At 45.1% G+C, this 18,773-nt stretch overlaps 1 protein-coding gene across 10 annotated transcripts in view; it reads right to left on the reverse strand.

The window, feature by feature from the left end:
* Positions 1-5,276: 5,276 nt before the first annotated feature.
* Positions 5,277-18,773, reverse strand: part of LOC134351041 (ankyrin-1-like) — a 315,455-nt gene continuing 301,958 nt past the window's right edge. For 6 of the 10 annotated variants that reach the window (XM_063057036.1, XM_063057040.1, XM_063057035.1 and 3 more), the window contains one exon: positions 5,278-15,555. Coding sequence is in view for 1 of the 10 variants with exons in the window: in XM_063057038.1 (XP_062913108.1) it covers positions 15,529-15,555 (27 nt within the window). In the remaining 9 variants the exon portion in view is untranslated. Of the gene's footprint in view, positions 15,556-18,773 lie in introns of all 10 variants that reach the window. The other 4 variants (XM_063057044.1, XM_063057043.1, XM_063057039.1 and 1 more) reach the window with 2 other exon arrangements.

The following is an 18,773-nucleotide window of genomic DNA, read 5'->3' on the forward strand; positions in this document are numbered from 1 at the left end:
TTTACCAACAATGGTTGTATCATCAGCAAATTTATAAATGGCATTTAAGCTATGTCTAGCCACACAGTCATGGCTGTAGAGAGGGTAGAGCAGTGGGCAATGCACACAGTTTTATTTAACTGTTCGGTGTTCACTCCCCTCGGATTCTTCACTTACCACGCTCTTGCTCCTTTAAATCTCTTTTAGCTTCTTTTTGCTCAACCACATCACACAACATCAGTGTTGTACATAGACCTTTTTACTTTCCAAAGGGGTAAAAACAGTAAAAACCGGATGAGGACTTGTCGCCTCATCGCCAGATATTATGTCAGTTATGTCAGTGGTTATGGGGAAGCGAGGAACAAAGTGTGTGCTGTGCATTTATTTGTAAGTCACCTAACCCAGAATGTCCTCTCACATTATGTCATTACGGTCAGTACGTAACACACACACACACACACACACGCACGCTTTACAGGAACCCATGTAGGTACAAATACACATGAATAGATAACATGAAGGCCAGAGGACACAGCCTTAAAATAGAAGGACATCCCTTTAGAACAGCGATGAGGAGGAATTTCCTTAACGATGGATGCCGACTTTTTGACGCATCACTCCTTGAAGATGTCTTAGATGCTGTGGAGGCTGGTGCCCATGATGGAGCTGACAGAGTTTACAACTCTCTGCAGCTTATTTTGATCCTGTGCAGCAGCTACCTCCCTCCCCCCAACCACCCCCCACACCGGATGGTGGTGCAGCCAGTTAGAATGCTCTCCACGGTACATCCGTAGAAATTTGCACAAGGACCAGAGGGCACAGCCACAGCCTCAGAATAGAAGGACGTCCCTTTAGAACAGAGATAAGGAGGAATTTCTTTAACTAGAGGGTGGAGAATCTGTGGAATCCATTGCCACAGATGGCTCTGGAGGCCAAGTCATTGGGTACATTTGAAGCAGAGTTTGGTAGGATTCTTGATTGGTAAGGGTTGTGGGGAGAAGGCAGGGGAATGGGGTTGAGAGGGGAAAAATAAATCACACATGATCAAAGAGCAGGGAAGACTCGATAAGCCAAATGGCTTAATTCAGCTCCTATGTCTTATGAAATGAGTGGGGATCTTACAGAAACATTTAAACTGATGAAAGGAACAGAGGCAGGAAAGTTATTTCCACTGGTAGTTGGGACTAGAACTAGGGAACATTTTCTCAAGATTCAGGGGAGGGGTGGGGAATAGATTTAGGAGAAACTGCTTTTCCCAGAGAGTAGTGAATTTGTGGAATTCTCTGCCCAGGGAAGTGATAGAGATTACCTGATTAAATATATGTAAGGCACAGTTAGATTTTTGCATAGCAGGGGAATTAAGGGTTATGGGACAAACTAGGTACATGGCCAGATCAGACACGATCTTATTGAATTGCGGAGTAGGCTCGATGGGCCAGATGGCCGACTCCTGCTCCTATTTCTTAAGTTCTCAAAGCCTTTCTGCTTTCTATGAGGCACATCAGCAGGAAAATGGATAATTTTCATCTCTACTTGCTTTGGTGAAAAGAGTTCTGACAGCATTCAAGGATGCAGACACCACCAGGGCAAAGCAGCTCATGACGGCCGTCCAATCCAGCACCATAAATCATGGCCCACCGTGGGTGCGGTGTGAACAGCTCCCATTTACAAAGGCTATTCCAGCTGCACTTTCCAAACATCCTCCCACTGAGCATAGTGTATCAGCAAGCGGCTGGAACCATCAGCTCCCTGGATTACTGTAGGCTAGTGGACATTCCTTGGAATCTCTACCATTTGTCCAGGATGTGGTGACTATGCCTTTGATCACCTGTGTCCACGTTGACTGATCGATTGTGGACTGAGACACAGAGAGTAGTGGGTGCATGGAACACATTGCCAGGGATGGAGATACAGGCAGATACATTAAGGACATTTAAGAGACTCTTAAATAGACACATGGCTGAAAGAAAAGTGCGACGGAAGCAACAGATTGATCTTGGAACTTGTTTGTCAGTCATTGTTTACGTGGTTTTTTTTTGTAAATTCTACAGTATTTCTTTATTTTCCTATAAATTTTGCAACAAAATGATTCCCAAGGTAGCATGTGGTAATATATACACGTACTTTGATAATAAATGTTACTTTGACAATAATAAACCAATTTCCAGCTCAATGTACACCTGGAGAAAGTGAGCAGGTGTTGAGCGCCGTCTATCATCCTCTTATTCACTGCTGCGGGAGGAAGGTGTCTGCGTTTGATGGTTGCTCTCTCCCTCTTGCTCGCTGCTCCTGAGGGAAGGTCCCTGCGTGCGAACGATCTCGCGCTCCCTCGATGCTGTCGGTGCTGGAGCAAGGTTTAATCAACCCAGTTTGTGGATAGGACTCTGTAGTTCACGTTATGATGTGATCCTGGTTTCTAGTTGCTCCTTTTTTTTTTGTTGCTATTTTGGGTGATTTCAGGGCGGCCTGCAGACAACAATCACTGTGCTGGACTGAATATGTCTGGACTCTTTCGATTTTGTGTTTTATGTTCTGTGTTTTTTACTCATTTTTTTGGTGCCATTTGCACAATTTGTTTTTTTTCGCACATGGGAGGGGGTTGATTTTTTTTTAATGGGTTCCATGGTTTTTGTTTGTTTCGTGGCTGTCCGTGGGGCAGATGAATCTCAGGGTTGTATATTGCATAAATACTTTGATAATAAATGTACTTTGAATCTTTAAATATTTATTTATTGAGATACAGCATGGAATATGTCCTTCTGATCTTTTGAGCCGCACTGCCCAGCAACCCCCTGACTTAATCCTAGGCTAACCATGGGACAATTTACAATGGCCAATTACTCTACCAACCGATATGTCTGGAATGTGGGAGGAAACCAGAGCACCTGGAGGAAACCCACACGGTCACGGGAGAACATACAAACTCCTTACAGGCAGTGGCAGTCTTGGATCTTGAATCATTAAAATCTAGCCCTCGTGACCATGTTGAGGCCAAGACTGCAATTAGGACCAGAGTTTAGTGATCCTGGCATAACCCTGACACTACATCAGTAACATACATCAAAGTTGCTGGTGAACGCAGCAGACCAAGCAGCATCTATAGGAAGAGGCGCAGTCGACGTTTCAGGCCAAGACCCTTCGTCAGGACTAACTGAAGGAAGAGTGAGTAAGGGATTTGAAAGCTGGAGGGGGAGGGAGAGATGCAAAATGATAGGAGAAGACAGGAGGGGGAAGGATAGAGCCGAGAGCTGGACAGGTGATAGGCAAAAGGGGATACGAGAGGATCATGGGACAGGAGGTCCGGGAAGAAAGACAAGGAGGGGGGGTGACCCAGAGGATGGGCAAGAGGTATATTCAGAGGGACAGAGGGAGAAAAAGGAGAGTGAGAGAAAGAATGTGTGCATAAAAATGAGTAACAGATGGGGTACGAGGGGGAGGTGGGGCCTAGCGGAAGTTAGAGAAGTCGATGTTCATGCCATCAGGTTGGAGGCTACCCAGACGGAATATAAGGTATTGTTCCTCCAACCTGAGTGTGGCTTCATCTTTACAGTAGAGGAGGCCGTGGATAGACATGTCAGAATGGGAATGGAATGTGGAATTAAAATGTGTGGCCACTGGGAGATCCTGCTTTCTCTGGCGGACAGAGCATAGATGTTCAGCAAAGCGGTCTCCCAGTCTGCGTCGGGTCTCACCAATATATAAAAGGCCACATCGGGAGCACCGGACGCAGTATATCACCCCAGTCGACTCACAGGTGAAGTGATGCCTCACCTGGAAGGACTGTTTGGGGCCCTGAATGGTGGTAAGGGAGGAAGTGTAAGGGCATGTGTAGCACTTGTTCCGCTTACACGGATAAGTGCCAGGAGGGAGATCAGTGGGGAGGGATGGGGGGGGACGAATGGACAAGGGAGTTGTGTAGGGAGCGATCCCTGCGGAATGCAGAGAGAGGCGGGGAGGGAAAGATGTGCTTAGTGGTGGGATCCCGTTGGAGGTGGCGGAAGTTACGGAGAATAATATGTTGGACCCGGAGGCTGGTGGGGTGGTAGGTGAGGACCAGGGGAACCCTATTCCTAGTGGGGTGGTGGGAGGATGGAGTGAGAGCAGATGTACGTGAAATGGGGGAGATGCGTTTAAGAGCAGAGTTGATAGTGGAGGAAGGGAAGCCCCTTTCTTTAAAAAATGAAGACATCTCCCTCGTCTTAGAATGAAAAGCCTCATCCTGAGAGCAGATGCGGCGGAGACGGAGGAATTGCGAGAAGGGGATGGCGTTTTTGCAAGAGACAGTGTGAGAAGAGGAATAGTCCAGATAGCTGTGAGAGTCAGTAGGCTTATAGTAGACATCAGTGGATAAGCTGTCTCCAGAGACAGAGACAGAAAGATCTAGAAAGGGGAGGGAGGTGTCGGAAATGGACCAGGTAACCTTGAGGGCAGGGTGAAAGTTGGAGGCAAAGTTAATAAAGTCAACGAGTTCTGCATGCGTGCAGGAAGCAGCGCCAATGCAGTCGTCGATGTAGCGAAGGAAAAGTGGGGGACAGATACCAGAATAGGCACGGAACATAGATTGTTCCACAAACCCAACAAAAAGGCAGGCATAGCTAGGACCCATACGGGTGCCCATAGCTAGATCAGTAAGCAGGTTACTGGAAAGTAGCTGCTGCTCTTCCGGGATTAAAGTTAATTTTTAAAAAAAAATGTTAAAGATTAGCTTTATTTGTCACATATATATCGAAACCTACAATGAACACACACACAATGCTGGAGGAACTGAGCAAGTCAGGCTGCACCTATGGAAAGGAATAAAGAGTTGGCATTTTGGGCTAAGACCCTTCAACAGGACACCACAGGAAAAATGCATTGTTTTGCGTCAAGGCCCAACACGGTCCGAAGATTGTACTGTGGGCAACCTGTAAGTGTCGCCATGCTTCCAGAGCCAACGTAGCAAGCTTACAGCTTACCAACCCTAACCGGACAACTTTCTGAAGCCATTACACTTTCAATAAATAACTGCTGAACCTCAATAAGTTGGCTCAAAGGTTCATTTATTAAAGTATGTATGCAATATCCAACTCTGAACTTCTTCTTCTCCAGATAGCCACGAGACAAAGGAAAACCATGGAAGTTAGTTCAAAGAGGAACAGCAAACTCACCCCCACGCACAAAAAAAGAGAACGGCAACACGATCATTAACAACCCCAAACCCCCCTCCCCCACACGAAACGCAACAAGGACATCAACCCCCAAAACCCCCCTCCCTCCACACACAATGAAAATGAGAAAGAAGCACACAGAATATAAAAAAACATAAGACTGAAAAAGTCCATAGTCCAAATCCATAAATGCAGAACCTTGGTAACCTTGTCCAACATCACGGAAATCGAGCGCACATATGTACCCTCTGGGCACAGCGATCGGCCACGCGGGCTCCTCCTGTGTAGCTGACACAGAATAAAAAGCTCCCGGAGAGTCAAGTGTTTTAAATAACTCCTTTAATTTGTTTTTGAAGTCTTCAGCTGGTGTACAGAGAAATGGCTTTTCTGTTAAACTTATTTTCTTTATACAATTCTTTGATACAGGTAAATCTAATTTAAAAGGCTTCTCTTCACAACGACGATTTAAAAAAAAACCCAAGAGGCATTGGTAAAATTCTAAAAAGCTGTGCAAGAGAGATTTCACTGATTATCAGCATTCTACAGTTTAATATCTAAACAGCCATAGCTTTGAACCTGATGAGCAGTCAGAGTGCTAAACATTCCTGCTGATGCTTGATACAAGTTCTGTGCAAATGCTGAAGCATTTCTTACAGTGAGATGCTATAAGATTAATACAAATCCAAATCAGCTTGTACTCCACCTACCACCCCTTCACTCTCCACTTGCTCTGACAGTGACCATGCCCTTTCTCTCCCACTCCCGCCATCGCCCCTCCGCTTGTGCATGACCCGTGCTCCCGCCACGCGGGCCTCAATGGCGACACTCTTCCTCATCGTCGATCGTCACTGAGTCTCTGCAAAACAGCCGTTTTGAACGGGGGTATCCTGTTATTTGACAGAGCCGTCATCTGTACCCTTAGAGATCTCAGGCACTGACCCGGATTGCTGATTTTAACCCAGAGCGGAGAGGTGCTGGGCTGATGGAATGTCCAAGCCTACAAGTCTACAGCCACAAGTCCAAGGTGTGCAAAGGAGCTGGGGAGTGTTCATCGTATTATTGCTATAAGTGAACTGTAGGATCTCTTTCAACTGTATACAATTACCACAGGAGATTTCCCATTTTCCATTCGGGCCTTGCCATTGATCCTTGTACTTTAAGGTTTGTGAATTCTTCTGAACCCAAAAGAGTCCAGAGGTTTTAATGCAATTGCTTAGCCTGTGAACCCCACCTACATGGAGTCAGGTATAAATTCAGAGGAAATAAAAGCATGATACACAATAAAACGACAGAAAGGCTTACTGTCGATCATCCTTTCCTCGGCTTTATGAAGCAGGGATTCAGCAGGACTTTCCTCGAATGGGAAGGGTGAAAGGCTTCTCGAGTCACAGCTTTAGGAGACAAATATTCTTTCTTTGTCTCTCTGTATCTGTGCATTCTTTTCATCCAGGTCAGTAAGTGCAGCCCATGGCTAGGTGTGCTTATTAATCATGGCGAGCAAATGGCCTGACTAATGTCGAGAATCTGGTTTCAAACGGAAGGCTTTCATGCTCTCCAGATTCGGAAATAAAGGATTTCATTAGTTTGGGGGTGGCGTGGTAGCATAGTGGTTAGCACAACTCTAATATGGTGCCGGCAACTCTGGTTCAATTCCTGCCGCTGTCTTGAAGGAGTTTGTATGTTCTCCGCGTGGGTTTCCTCCCACATTCCAAGGACGTGGGGGTTAGAAGGTTAATTGGTTACGTGGGTGTAATTGGGCAATGAGGGACAGTGGGCTGGGACTCTTATTTCAGCTCTCCTTGACCAGTACCACTTATTGCAGCATTTTCTGCCCTCCACCATTAGTGAAGGACACATCACCAGCAGCTCTTTGTATCTCTAAATAAAAATTAAAAATAAAATAGAAAGCCTTCACCTCTTTGCCTCACAATCAATACTTTCTGTCAATTAGAATAGCTTTGAGCCTTGGTTTAATGCATACATGGATTTGCAGTTCCTCCATGACATGGTACAATACTGAACCTTACGCTCTGACAGCCTGTGGCATTTTACTGCCTGCAAACGTCCAACACATTACCAGAAGAGGAAGGTGTTCACTTGGTTCGTGCTTCCTCATCTTCTAAACATTCAAAACTTTAACTAGAGGAAATAAATACTGGGGCCTTGAGTTCCCCATTCAGGGAACAATGAAAGTAGATTAATGAGGTGTGTGTAGATAATCCCATTAGCCTGTGCTAAGTTCCAATGGAACATTTGTGGGTGTTTAGAGGTGTAAACATAAGAGATTCTGCAGATGACAGACATCCACCAGCAACACACACAAAGTGCTGGAGGAACTCAGCAGCATCTATGGTGAGGAATAAACAGTGGACATTTCGGGCAGAGACCCTTCATCAGGACTGGAAAGAAAGGGGGTAAGATGCGTGCATCTACCATTTCCAAATAATTCTCACTTGCTCACTCATCACCATCAGTCCTGATGAAGGGTCTCGGCCTGAAATGTCGACTGCACCTCTTCCTAGAGATGCTGCCTGGCCTGCTGCGTTCACCAGCAACTTTTATGTGTGTTGCTTGAAATTCCAGCATCTGCAGAATTCCTGTTGTTTGCATCACCATCACTTCACTTTTTTCCCCACTGAAACTAGTAACTCTCCTTGATCAGTATCAATTATTGCAGTATTTTCTGCCCTCCACCATCAGTGAAGGACACCCCCATCGCCAGCAGCTCTTTGTTGTGTGGCTGCGCAGCGTCAGAAGGCAAAAGCCCTTATATCCCTGTCAGAAGGTGAAGATGGTGCCACAGCTTGTCCTGAACTAGTGTGTGCTTGTGCATATTCTTTTAGTTCAAATCTCTGAAGCCAGGACTCAATGCAGACCATCTAAAGACTGCTTCTCTTTGTGTGGATTAATTCACACAGGCCACGAATAGGGATCTTTCAACATTGTACTGAGGGGTAAAAGCTGATTTCATCTTGGCTATGGTTGGAGGCTCTTTGAGGAGGTGGGGGAGGATTAAGAAACAACTGCGAACAGACTGCAAGGTGTTGCTCCTGGCTTTCTTACTCCTGCATTCTCCTTGTCAGTGGTTTGTTATAACTGCCTGCGGTCGTCAGTATTTAATTGAACTGCATCATGGTTTGTAAAGGAGCCAACGTACATGTCCTAGAAATAGGCCAATAAGGTGCATTCTGGGAGTACCTTCCAGAGATGCTAGCCCCAGATTGGCTGGGACAGAGTCTTTGTGGAGGAATCAGTGCTTACACCCCGGACACTGCATTCAATTAACCAGAGAGAAGCTGCCAGATGTAGGTCTGTGTTAATTGAATAACACAAGGTCTGTTCACTGCTCTAAGTCCAGCAACTTGGCTGCAATGCAGAAACGTCCACTGCCTTCTTGTGCTTCACAATATGGCATCAACTAAGAGACAGGAACCCACAAGACAGAAGCATCAGGGAAGGACTTAGTAGTCCAGAGAAAATAATGGGAACAGAAGTCAACTCATTGGCTGCATTGAAGTGATGAATGGATGTCCTTGGTGGAGGAACACACACAGAATGCTGGAGGAAATCAGTTCCTCCAGCGCTTTGTGTGTGTTGCTTTGGATTTCCGGGATCTGCAGACTTGCTGTATTTTTGTGTCGTCCTTGTGGCTCTGAAGTAACAGGTAAGAGCTCAGCCTACTCTAAGAGAGGCAGTTGGGCCAATGTCTGTTTCCGCCTGCTATTGGAACCTTGTTTGTTACTGGGGCTTTGCTGATCTTGGAAAATCCAATACTGTCTGACTTTTAACTGGAGATACACTCAGTGGCCACTTTATTAGGTACACCTGCTCATTAATGTAAATATCTAATCAGCCAATCATGTAGCGTCACTTCAATGCAGAAAAGCCTACAGACATGGTCAAGAGGTTCAGATGTTGTTTGGATCAAACAACAGAATGGAAAGAGTTGTGATCAAAGTGATTGCCCGTGGAATGATTGTTGGTTGCAGATGAGGTGGTTTGAATATCCTAGAAACTGCTGATCTCCTGGGATTTTCTTGCACACCAGTCTCCAGAATTTACAGAGAATGGTGTGAAAAAACAAAAAAATGTCCAGTGAGTGGTAGTTTTTGTCTTGTTATTGACAGAGGGCAGAGGAGAATGGCCAGGCTAGTTCAAGCTGATAGGAAGGCGACAGTAACTCAGATAACCATGCGTTCCAACAGTGGTGCACAGAAGAACATCTCTGAACACACATGTGGAACAATGAAATGGATGGGCTACAGCAGCAGAAGACCATGAACATGCTCTCAGTGGCCACTTTATTAGATACAGGAGCCACCTAATAAAGTGAAAGTATTTTTGCAATTGTGGTAGACCATAAAAAATAACAATATCTCACTCAACATTTTTTGCAATTGTGTTGGACAAGTGAAAATAAAATTTTACATTGAGAAATGCCTGTGGTTCAGGGGTCATGATGGTAACCGCCCCAGGCCCATCTGCATACACCACTGCATGTATCTCTCTGTTGTAGCTCTGAGGGTGATCTGTGATCTCCAAGCAGTCACCTTTCAGAAGAGGATCCTGGAGTCTCACCTGCTCTTGTCGGTGAACACAAGAGATCTTACAGTTATAACTCGAGTAGCAGAGGAGTTCTCCATGTTCTGATCTAGCATCAGTCAAACTAAGCGGCCCAGAGATTTCACCATGGGGCAGAATGCTTTCATTGCCACTCCATGGCCTTTAGATGAAAATCCAGTCATGGTCATCAAAGATAAACATCAATTTTATTCGCTACATACATTTACACGATATTAGTAATTTGCTGTGGCATGCTGGTCAGGTGGAGGTCACTGGCTGTTTGAATTGACACCAAACAGAGTGCAATGGAAATACAATGTTTGTGGGCTCATCTGCAGGGGAAGGGAACATGTTCTTGGACACTGGATCTTCCCTACCCGAGCTGCTTCATTCCTCCAGGATGTCTGGAGGCTCCTGGTGTCTTTGAAGATCAGCTCCTCTTCTATTCACCTGGCAGGATATGGCATGGGCCAGAGGTGGACATAAACCCTGCCCTTTACAAATCTGCTGCAAATTACCAATTTACTGGTGAAAGTGGTGCTGTAAGGTCACACATTCTGCAGGAAACTGGGGCTATCAACATTGCTTATACAAGGTGCACTCCTTGAGGCCCTAAGGCACATGGTTCATGTGCATCGCAGTATCACTTGCCCACAGACTACTCCTAACCTCATGCTCATCAGCCCCAGAGTCACTTTAATCCTCACATTAAAACCAGTCAATAAAAATAACTCTGTTATTTCACCATAAGAAATAGGAGCAGAATTAGGCCATTTGGCCCAACAAGTTTGCTCCACCATTCCATCATGCCCCTCTCAATCCTATTCTCCTGTCTTCTTCCCATAACATTTAATGCCTTACTAATCACAACCACCTCTCAACTTCTGCTTTAAATAAAATGACTTGGCCTCTGCAGTCATCTGTGGAAGTGGATTCTGCAGATTCATCACCCTCCAGCTAAAGAAATTCCCCCTCATCTTTGTTCTAAAGGGATGTCTTTGTATTCTGATGCTGTGTCCTCTGGTCTTAGACTCCTCTGTTGCACTACCTACTCACTAGTGGAGTTTCTGTTTTTGTCTGGTCTAGGAGATCTGTGGGCTCTCCATTCTCAGCAGTAAGGGATGTTTGAAGCCGTATTGTACAGGTGAGGTCAAGTGGTGCAGTGCCAACTATTTCCAGGAACATCACTCTCATCAAAGGATTGATTCCTTCTGGACTTCACATCCTTGATGAAGATATGGACTGCATCTGTGTGCCTGTGGGGCCAATGTGTGCTTGCACCTTCACAGATGTGAGCACAATGCAATTCTGTGTGTTCAGGAGAGGTTCTCCAAGACTCTGTGATAAATGGCCATCTTCAGACTGGTCAAGGAGAAGATCTTTTTTTTCTGGGCATGTAAGAAACCAGCGATGGACTTTGCACACACATCCATTACATTGCTGGAGGAGGAATCTGAGCCTGTAGTATTGATTTGCTTGGTTAGATGTTGGAGGCAATTGGAGGCATACCACGTAGGGTGGAATGTGTGGAAGGTCACGGTGAGGGTCTCACTACTACTCACAAAGATTTTTCTCCCCTCCTCCCCCACATTCTCTGCCATACTTTACACATCAACTGGATTACCTCCCCTTCTCAGATGTCTGATTAGATACTCCAAGGCAAATCTCCTTGTTTCAGGTACAATCCCATTATTAGCAACACACGGAAAGCTAGAGGAACTCAGCAGGCCGGACAGTATTAATGAAGGGAAATGGACAGTCAACATTTTGGGCCCAAGTCCTTCATCTGGTCTAGATCAGTAAATATCTCCCCTGCTGAGTTCCTACAGCTTTTTGTGTGTTGCTCCTGATTCAAGCATCTGCAGTCTGCATTACTAACAACGTGCGGTGTAGGAAGTCACCTTCCAGAAAGAACAGATAATGGGTCTCGGGCAAGCATGACCATACCCGGGCAGCTAACACGGCTGCAATGAAGCCTGTTGATCAGGATTCAATCACAGCTCCCACCTGGGCACCGTCGATGAGACAATGCTACGTGGATCAGACATCAGGCTGAGGCTCTACCTGTTCCTGCGGCAGGATCTAAAGGATTCTGTGGTGTTACTTTGAAGTATTTCAGGAAGTTCTCCCTTGTGCCCTTGTTAATAGTTAATTCTCCATCGACATCAGTGAAAGATTCATTGATCATTATCATTTTACAGCTTGGGGTGCTTCCTGTATGTGCACGTTAAAATTGATGTGTTTCCTATTTTACAGTGGTGACACACTTCAAAGGTGCTTGATTGGGTTTGTGGAAGAGGCTACAGTCAGTGCAAGGCTCTCCTTTCGTCTTTACAGAAGATGTGGCCCACCCTGTTCTGATGGTTGCCCCAATCACTACCTCTTGCCCATTCAGCTGGAGATATCGTCACTGTGTACCAAGTTTCCCTGCCGCGTGTAGTTATCCATAAACTCTGCTCTCCCTTGATCAGAGTCACCAGTTCAAGCCAATTGGACACAGAGCTCTAATTTAGTGGAGTTATTGCTTGGGTAATGAATGCCATTTGAGGCAAACAAGTGCAAAATATCAATGTCGTCAGCACTGACAGCCTATATAACAAGCTCAACTTCACGTTCAAGTCCAGTTTTGCTTTCATCCCCATCGTAAGTGATGTTATTCAGGGGTAGGGCTAATTCTGACAATGGACCTGCCATCTAGGTGTTTGTGAAGCTTCCCTGATCCCCATTCCCAGCGAACTTTGCTGGTGCATCACCTATGGACGAGCCCGACCCATGTTACCACTGACCCCCCTCGCTCTGCTCTCTACTTCTCTGAGGATTGGTACCTTGTTGTGGTGGAGAGACTCTGGAGCTCCTGGGGTCCCATGAGCAATGCCCTCGGGATTTTTAGCTCCTGGTGGGGTCACCTAGGGCGGTAAGGTCAAGGGGGAGGTACCAGACGAAGAGTGATCCAAGCGAGACCTCAGTAGTGGAGCTGGCAGAAGATGATGACACATCACAAAGCCATTGAAGGCAGAAGAAGACTGCAACAGTGAAGGATTCCCCAGCTTTCTTGCATTTCACGCCTCTGGACCCTGACCCCGATCTGTCAAGGACCTAGTGGCGTTTGCCTGTGCTAGAGCCTCCCCACGTTAAATAAAATCACGCAGAGGCAGAATATGAGGATAACTCCTCGGCCTCTGCAGTCACCTGAAGACCCACCATTAGACAACCCTTTAGGAGAACATCATACTCAACTCGAGGGATCGCAGTACTACTACTTCTCTCTATTTTTTTTTCAGGGACAGCCAGCTCCTACAAAATTACCCGTGGTCACACTAGAGGGCAGACACGACCCGTGCCAAGCCTGTTACCATTTACACCTTTTGCACTGCTCTCTAAATTAGAGACAGACAGGTTCTTCAATCCGCCTTGGCCATGCTGACCAAAGTGCTAATCTAAGCCAGTCCCATCTGCGAAAAGAAATACTGCAGTTATTAAGCTCCCAAGTTCGAAGCAGACACATACCTGCGTGTTGCTAAACAGGAAGTACTCAAACCAGAGGCCAAAGGAGGAAGGGAGAATGTGGAAACCTCCAGTTAGCTGGACAAATACAGAGGCTGTTGGACAGACATTCCTGAGCAAAAAATTCAGCATCCATTCAGGCAAGCAATAGGGTTGATGCCAATGGTAACAGTTAGTCCATATCTATTACCATTGGCATCAGATAATGATGCCAATGATTACTTGAAGCAGGGCTCAAGTAATGAGAATTTGCTTTAAGAAAGTTCTTAAGATCTCTTAAGTAGCACGACTGCAGGTTAGTTTCAAAACCACAAGAGATTCTGCAGATGCTGGAAATCCAAAGCAAAATGCTGGAGAAACTCAGTGGGTCAGGCAGCATCTATGGGATTGAATAAACGGTCGATGTTTTGGGCCAAGACACTTCTTCAGGGCTGGTAAGGAAGGAGGAAGGAGCCACAATAAAAAGGTAGGGCAGGGAGGGGAAAGAGGATAGTGAGAAGGTGGTAGATGAAGCCAGGTAGGTGGGAAAGGTAAAGGGCTGGAGAGGAAGGAATCTGATAGGAGAGGGGAGTAGACTCTGGGAGAAAGAGAAGGAGGGGCACCAGGGGGAGGTGATAGGCAGCTGCTGAGAAGAGGTAAGAAGCCAGAGTGGGGAATAGAAGAGTGAAGAGGGGAAGGGAAAAAATTACCAGAAGGAGAAATCTATGTTCATGTCATCAGATTGGAGGCTACCCAAACGGATTATGAGGAGTTGCTCCTCCACCTCATTGTGGCAAAAGAGCAATCCATGGACTGATATGTCAGACAAGGAATGGGAAGAAGAATTAAAATGTTTGGCCATTGGGAAATTCTGCTTTTGACACTCAACAAAGCAGTCGCCCAATTTATGATGGGTCTCATCAACGTAGAGGAGGCTGCATCGGGAGTACCACATAGAGTAATTGCTTCAAAATTTAAATTCAATACAGTATTTAAAACTTTGGAAATGTAAAGTAGGCAGCAGTAAAAATCACCATGAAGCTGTCAGATTATCATAAACATTCGATTGAATCATCAGTGTCCTTTTGGGAAGGAGCTCCTCGTCTTGACCTAACCTACCCAGAAATCTTGTCGCACACCAATGCAGCCAGCTCTTAACTTTTCCATGGTAATGCTCACTTGCTCAACAGGTGTGACCTGCCTTGCCCATATTTCGATAAAGAATGATAAAATTCCTTTCAGAATGGGAGTGGCATATTAACCACCCAGTCTAAGGGACTGTGAATGGGGCTTAATCATCAAGCAGTGTTTGTAACATGCCAGACAGTCCGGAACAAGCAGTCATGTGTCGCAAGGTTGGGATTTAGAGGGCATCACAACTTGTGTTTCGAAGCCCGTGCTGCTGGTGATGAACAGTACTGGGGAACCTGAAGTAATAACTATAACAGATTTTGAGAGACAACGCCAAACTGAAAAATAGGCTCATGTTTAAAAAAAAATAAGAATTCTTGCAGTTATGAAGTATTTATGTTGAATGTCCTGCATGCTGCAAAAGTGCAGAAATGTTGCTCAGAGTAGGTTAACCGAGTGGCTGAACAGGGGAAATTAAACCTCCCGTGCTCAGTTCGTATGAGATCAAAAACTGACACGGTCTGGTCCAGTACTGAGCAGGCTTTAGGGTAAGGGTTCACAGAGACTCACACGGTGGCTCTTTACTGTTTAATACGTACATCGAACATAGAAAGCTGCCCTCTTCTGGAGTAGGACGATATTCAAACCAAACACAAATCTCAACAGAAAAAGAAATTCTTTAAAAAAATAGAGAAACAGAATTTAAAAGCCGCAAAGCACAATTTGTCCTCTAAGGATTAGCGGTGAGCGAGCAAATGGTGGGATGGGGAGGAGGGACAGGAAAGCATTAATGCAAACTAAAGTTGTCTTTTAGACAGCTGGTCTGGTACCTACCCTGACAGCTGTTGTGTATATTGCAGTGCATTGCTGTTTTTGCATAGTATTAAGTTAACCACAGACAGCAAAACAACTGTATTGGAAACTCCACTCGCTAGTTAAAACCCAATTAAAAACATGAGCGGTAAAGCGACTGAATTTTGTTTTGATATTGCTGTTCGGATGCGGCCCTGGTTGCAGGGCGTTCTTCCGGCTTATTCTGTTGGTGGCGTGCCTCCCAGCTTTGTGCCAATGGTAATCATTCAGTCCTTTAGGCGGTACAATAGAGTACATGCTTTGGCAGTCAATCATGCTAATTGATAATAGTAACTCTCTTATAGAAATCATGCCTGTAGCCTAATGTAAAGTCTTTTTCTCTCACAGCCCCCAGTCTGTCTGCTTCCTCCTCTCAAGGCCGTGTTGTAGTTACAGTATCCTGAAAAACAAAGAGGGAGAATTAGCGGATGGGATTAAGCTGGGAAATAAAAACTGGGCTGATTCGTTCTCTGATCTTGGCAATCTGCTTGCAAACATCTCGTCACTGTATGAGGGGGTATCATCAGTGCATCGTTGACTGTGGTGTATCGTACGAATGCTTGGCCTTTATATATGTACAAATCCGCTGATTGGTTGTCATTACGGAAACTCAGTGGTGGCATAGGGAGGGGGTCTTGTCGCTGATTGGTCACGGGGCGAACTCTGTGCGTTGTCTGGAATTTTGGTCGCATTGGCTTATAAGTGGGATCACAGTCTGTGCGTCTGTTTATAGAATTGTTTGCGGAAGACCACGCTTCTAGGAATTCTCTTGCGTGCCGTGTGTTTGCTTGCGCCATGACTTCCTGCAAACAATTCCATAAACAGACATGTAGACCTCGGTCTCATTTATAATCAACGTGGCCACAATTTTAGACAATGCACAGTGTTCGCCACCCAACCAATCAGCGACAAGATCCCCTCCCTATGTCATCACTGAGTTTTCGTAATGACGACCAATCAGCTGATTGATAAGTATATAAGGGCCAAACATTCGGAGGACACGCTGCGATCAACAGTGTACTGACATCTCCTAGTATGATGATGAAATGTTTACAAATGGATTGCCGAGATTGGAGAACAACTCAACCCAGCCATCAACCACCCGAGCTACACATCTTCCGAGTTATATCCAAATAAAATCTGATTTAGTCACTCCATATGCAAGCCCATGCATGGTTTGATGAAAGTGTGTAAACTTCCACTGGTGTTAGACGTCAACACTCCTCAGTTCAAAGAAGTTTTAAACCTAATTAAATGTGTTTATTAAGAGAATTTAAACTAATGAAAGAGTTGGCAAAGGAATGGCTATGTTTATATCAGTTCCCTCCTTAATTTGTAGATGTACCTTTTCTTGAAGTTATCCACAGCTCAACATTGCTCAACAGTTCGAAAGATTGGAGTGACTGGGCTTGTATACTCTGGAATTTAGAAGGCTGAGAGGGGATCTTATTGAAACATGTAAGATTATTAAGGGATTGGACACGCTGGAGGCGGGAAGCATGTTCCCGCTGATGGGTGAGCCCAGAACCAGAGGCCACAGTTTAAGAATAAGGGGTAGGCCATTTAGAACGGAGCTGAGGAAAAACTTTTTCACCCAGAGAGTGGTGGATATATGGAATGCTCTGCCCCAGAAGGCTGTGGAGGCCAAGTCCCTGGATGCTTTCAAGAAAGAGATGGATAGAGCTATTAACGACAGCGGAATCAAAGGTTATGGGGATAAGGCAGGAAAAGGGTACTAATTGTGGATGATCAGCCATGATCACAGTAAATGGCGGTGCTGGCTCGAAGGACCGAATGGCCTACTCCTGCACCTATTGTCTATTGTCTATTATTGATATCTGGATTCTAATCTTTGCATTAAAGTTCAGACCAGAGATTGCAGTGATTTGTCCCACTAAACGATGAACTGAGACTGAGGTGATAAGCCTAGTCCGGTTGCTCCGGGATTTGGGTCTAGGGACTTAATTTCGTTCTAAGTGCTGCTGTTTGCTTTCATTGTCTGCATGATGTGTTTTCCTTCCTCCCTCTGCGCTTTGGGTGTTGGTCCTTTTTTAAATTGGGTTCTTTCAGGTTTCTAGCTTTGTGGCTGCCTGTAAGCAGACGAATCTCAAGGTTGTTAATTGATACATTCTTTGATAATAAAGGTACCCTGAATGCTTTTGAATCCTTGAGTGACAGAGTTAATGTATGAGGAGTGTGCAGTGGCTCTCTCTTGGGTTTATACTTGCTGGAGTTTAGAAGAATGATGGAGGATCTCATTGAAATCTATTGAATATTGAAAGGCCTACATAGAGTGAAAGTGGAGAGGATGTTTCCTATATTTGGGGAGTCTAGTTCTAGAGGGCACAGCCTCAGAATAAAAAGTACAGAGATGAAGGGGAATTTATTTAGCTAAGTCATTGGGTATACTTAAAGCAGAGGTTGATAAGCAAGGACATCAAAGGTTACTGAAAGTAGGAGAATGGGGTTGAGAGAGATAATAAATCAACCATGATGGAATGCCCAAGCAGACCCGATGGGCGAAATGGCTCTTCTACTCCTTTGTCTTTTGGTCTTAAACACTGGGAAAGAATGATGAAGCTACCCATACAGCCACATTCCAGCCTTTATCCCCATTGATTTGTTAAGGAGATCTCCTACTGAATCTTTGACTCTTCCTGCTTCGGGTTGAACCTGATCTCCACAAATCTACTTGGACGCAAATAGATCAGTAAGAAATATTACACTGAGGAGTACTTATAGGGTGAAGGAAAGTGTATTTCAATACTGTCTATCACTTAACATAACCAACCTTATGGCAATCCCAGCACTTAGTGGAGCAATACTGAGAAACATTAGAGATGGAGAGATGGAGAGGAGACAGAAATCGAGATTAGAGAAAACATATCTAAAATATTCTTAAGAGAGTGTAATTGAAGATGACTGGAGAAATATCAGAGGTACGTTCTTTACACAGAGAGTGGTGGCTGTGTGGAACACCCTACCAGGGTAGTGGTAGAAGCAGAAACATTAGGGACATTTAAGAAACACTTAAATAGGCACATGGATGATAGAAGAATGGAGGTCTACGTGGGAGAGAAAGGCTAGATTGATCTTGGAGCAGGTTAAAACATTGGCTCAACATCTGGGTCGAGGGACCTGGGCTGTGCTGTAATGTTCAAAGCCACTCTCTGTAAAAGGGGCTGAATAAAAATACCCTACCCATTCCATATAACACCATTTTTAAGGCTCCTCGTTATAGTTGAGCTTTCATCATAAGACTCATCTCTGTTACATACTCCAACCAGTGGGCAGGGTTCTGAATCCCAGCACCCACTTAGTTATCATACAGTCACAGAGTTATACAGCACAGAAACAGGCCCTTCAGCCCAACTCATTCATGCAGACCAAAGTGCCTACCTGACCCAGTCTCATTCGTCTGTGTTTGGACCAGATTCCTCTTAACTTTTTCCTACCCATGTACACACCCAGATGTCCTTTGAAGGCTGTAATTGTCCACGTCTCCTCCTCTTCCTCTGCCAGCATGCTCCATTTACTCACCACCCGATGTCTGGAAAATCTTGGCCTTCAGGTAGGGCCCTTTAAATCTCTTCCCTCTTATCTTAAATGTGTGCCATC

This window comes from Mobula hypostoma, chromosome 8 (genome assembly GCF_963921235.1).
Source record: "Mobula hypostoma chromosome 8, sMobHyp1.1, whole genome shotgun sequence".
In the NCBI taxonomy this organism is placed as follows: domain Eukaryota; kingdom Metazoa; phylum Chordata; class Chondrichthyes; order Myliobatiformes; family Myliobatidae; genus Mobula; species Mobula hypostoma.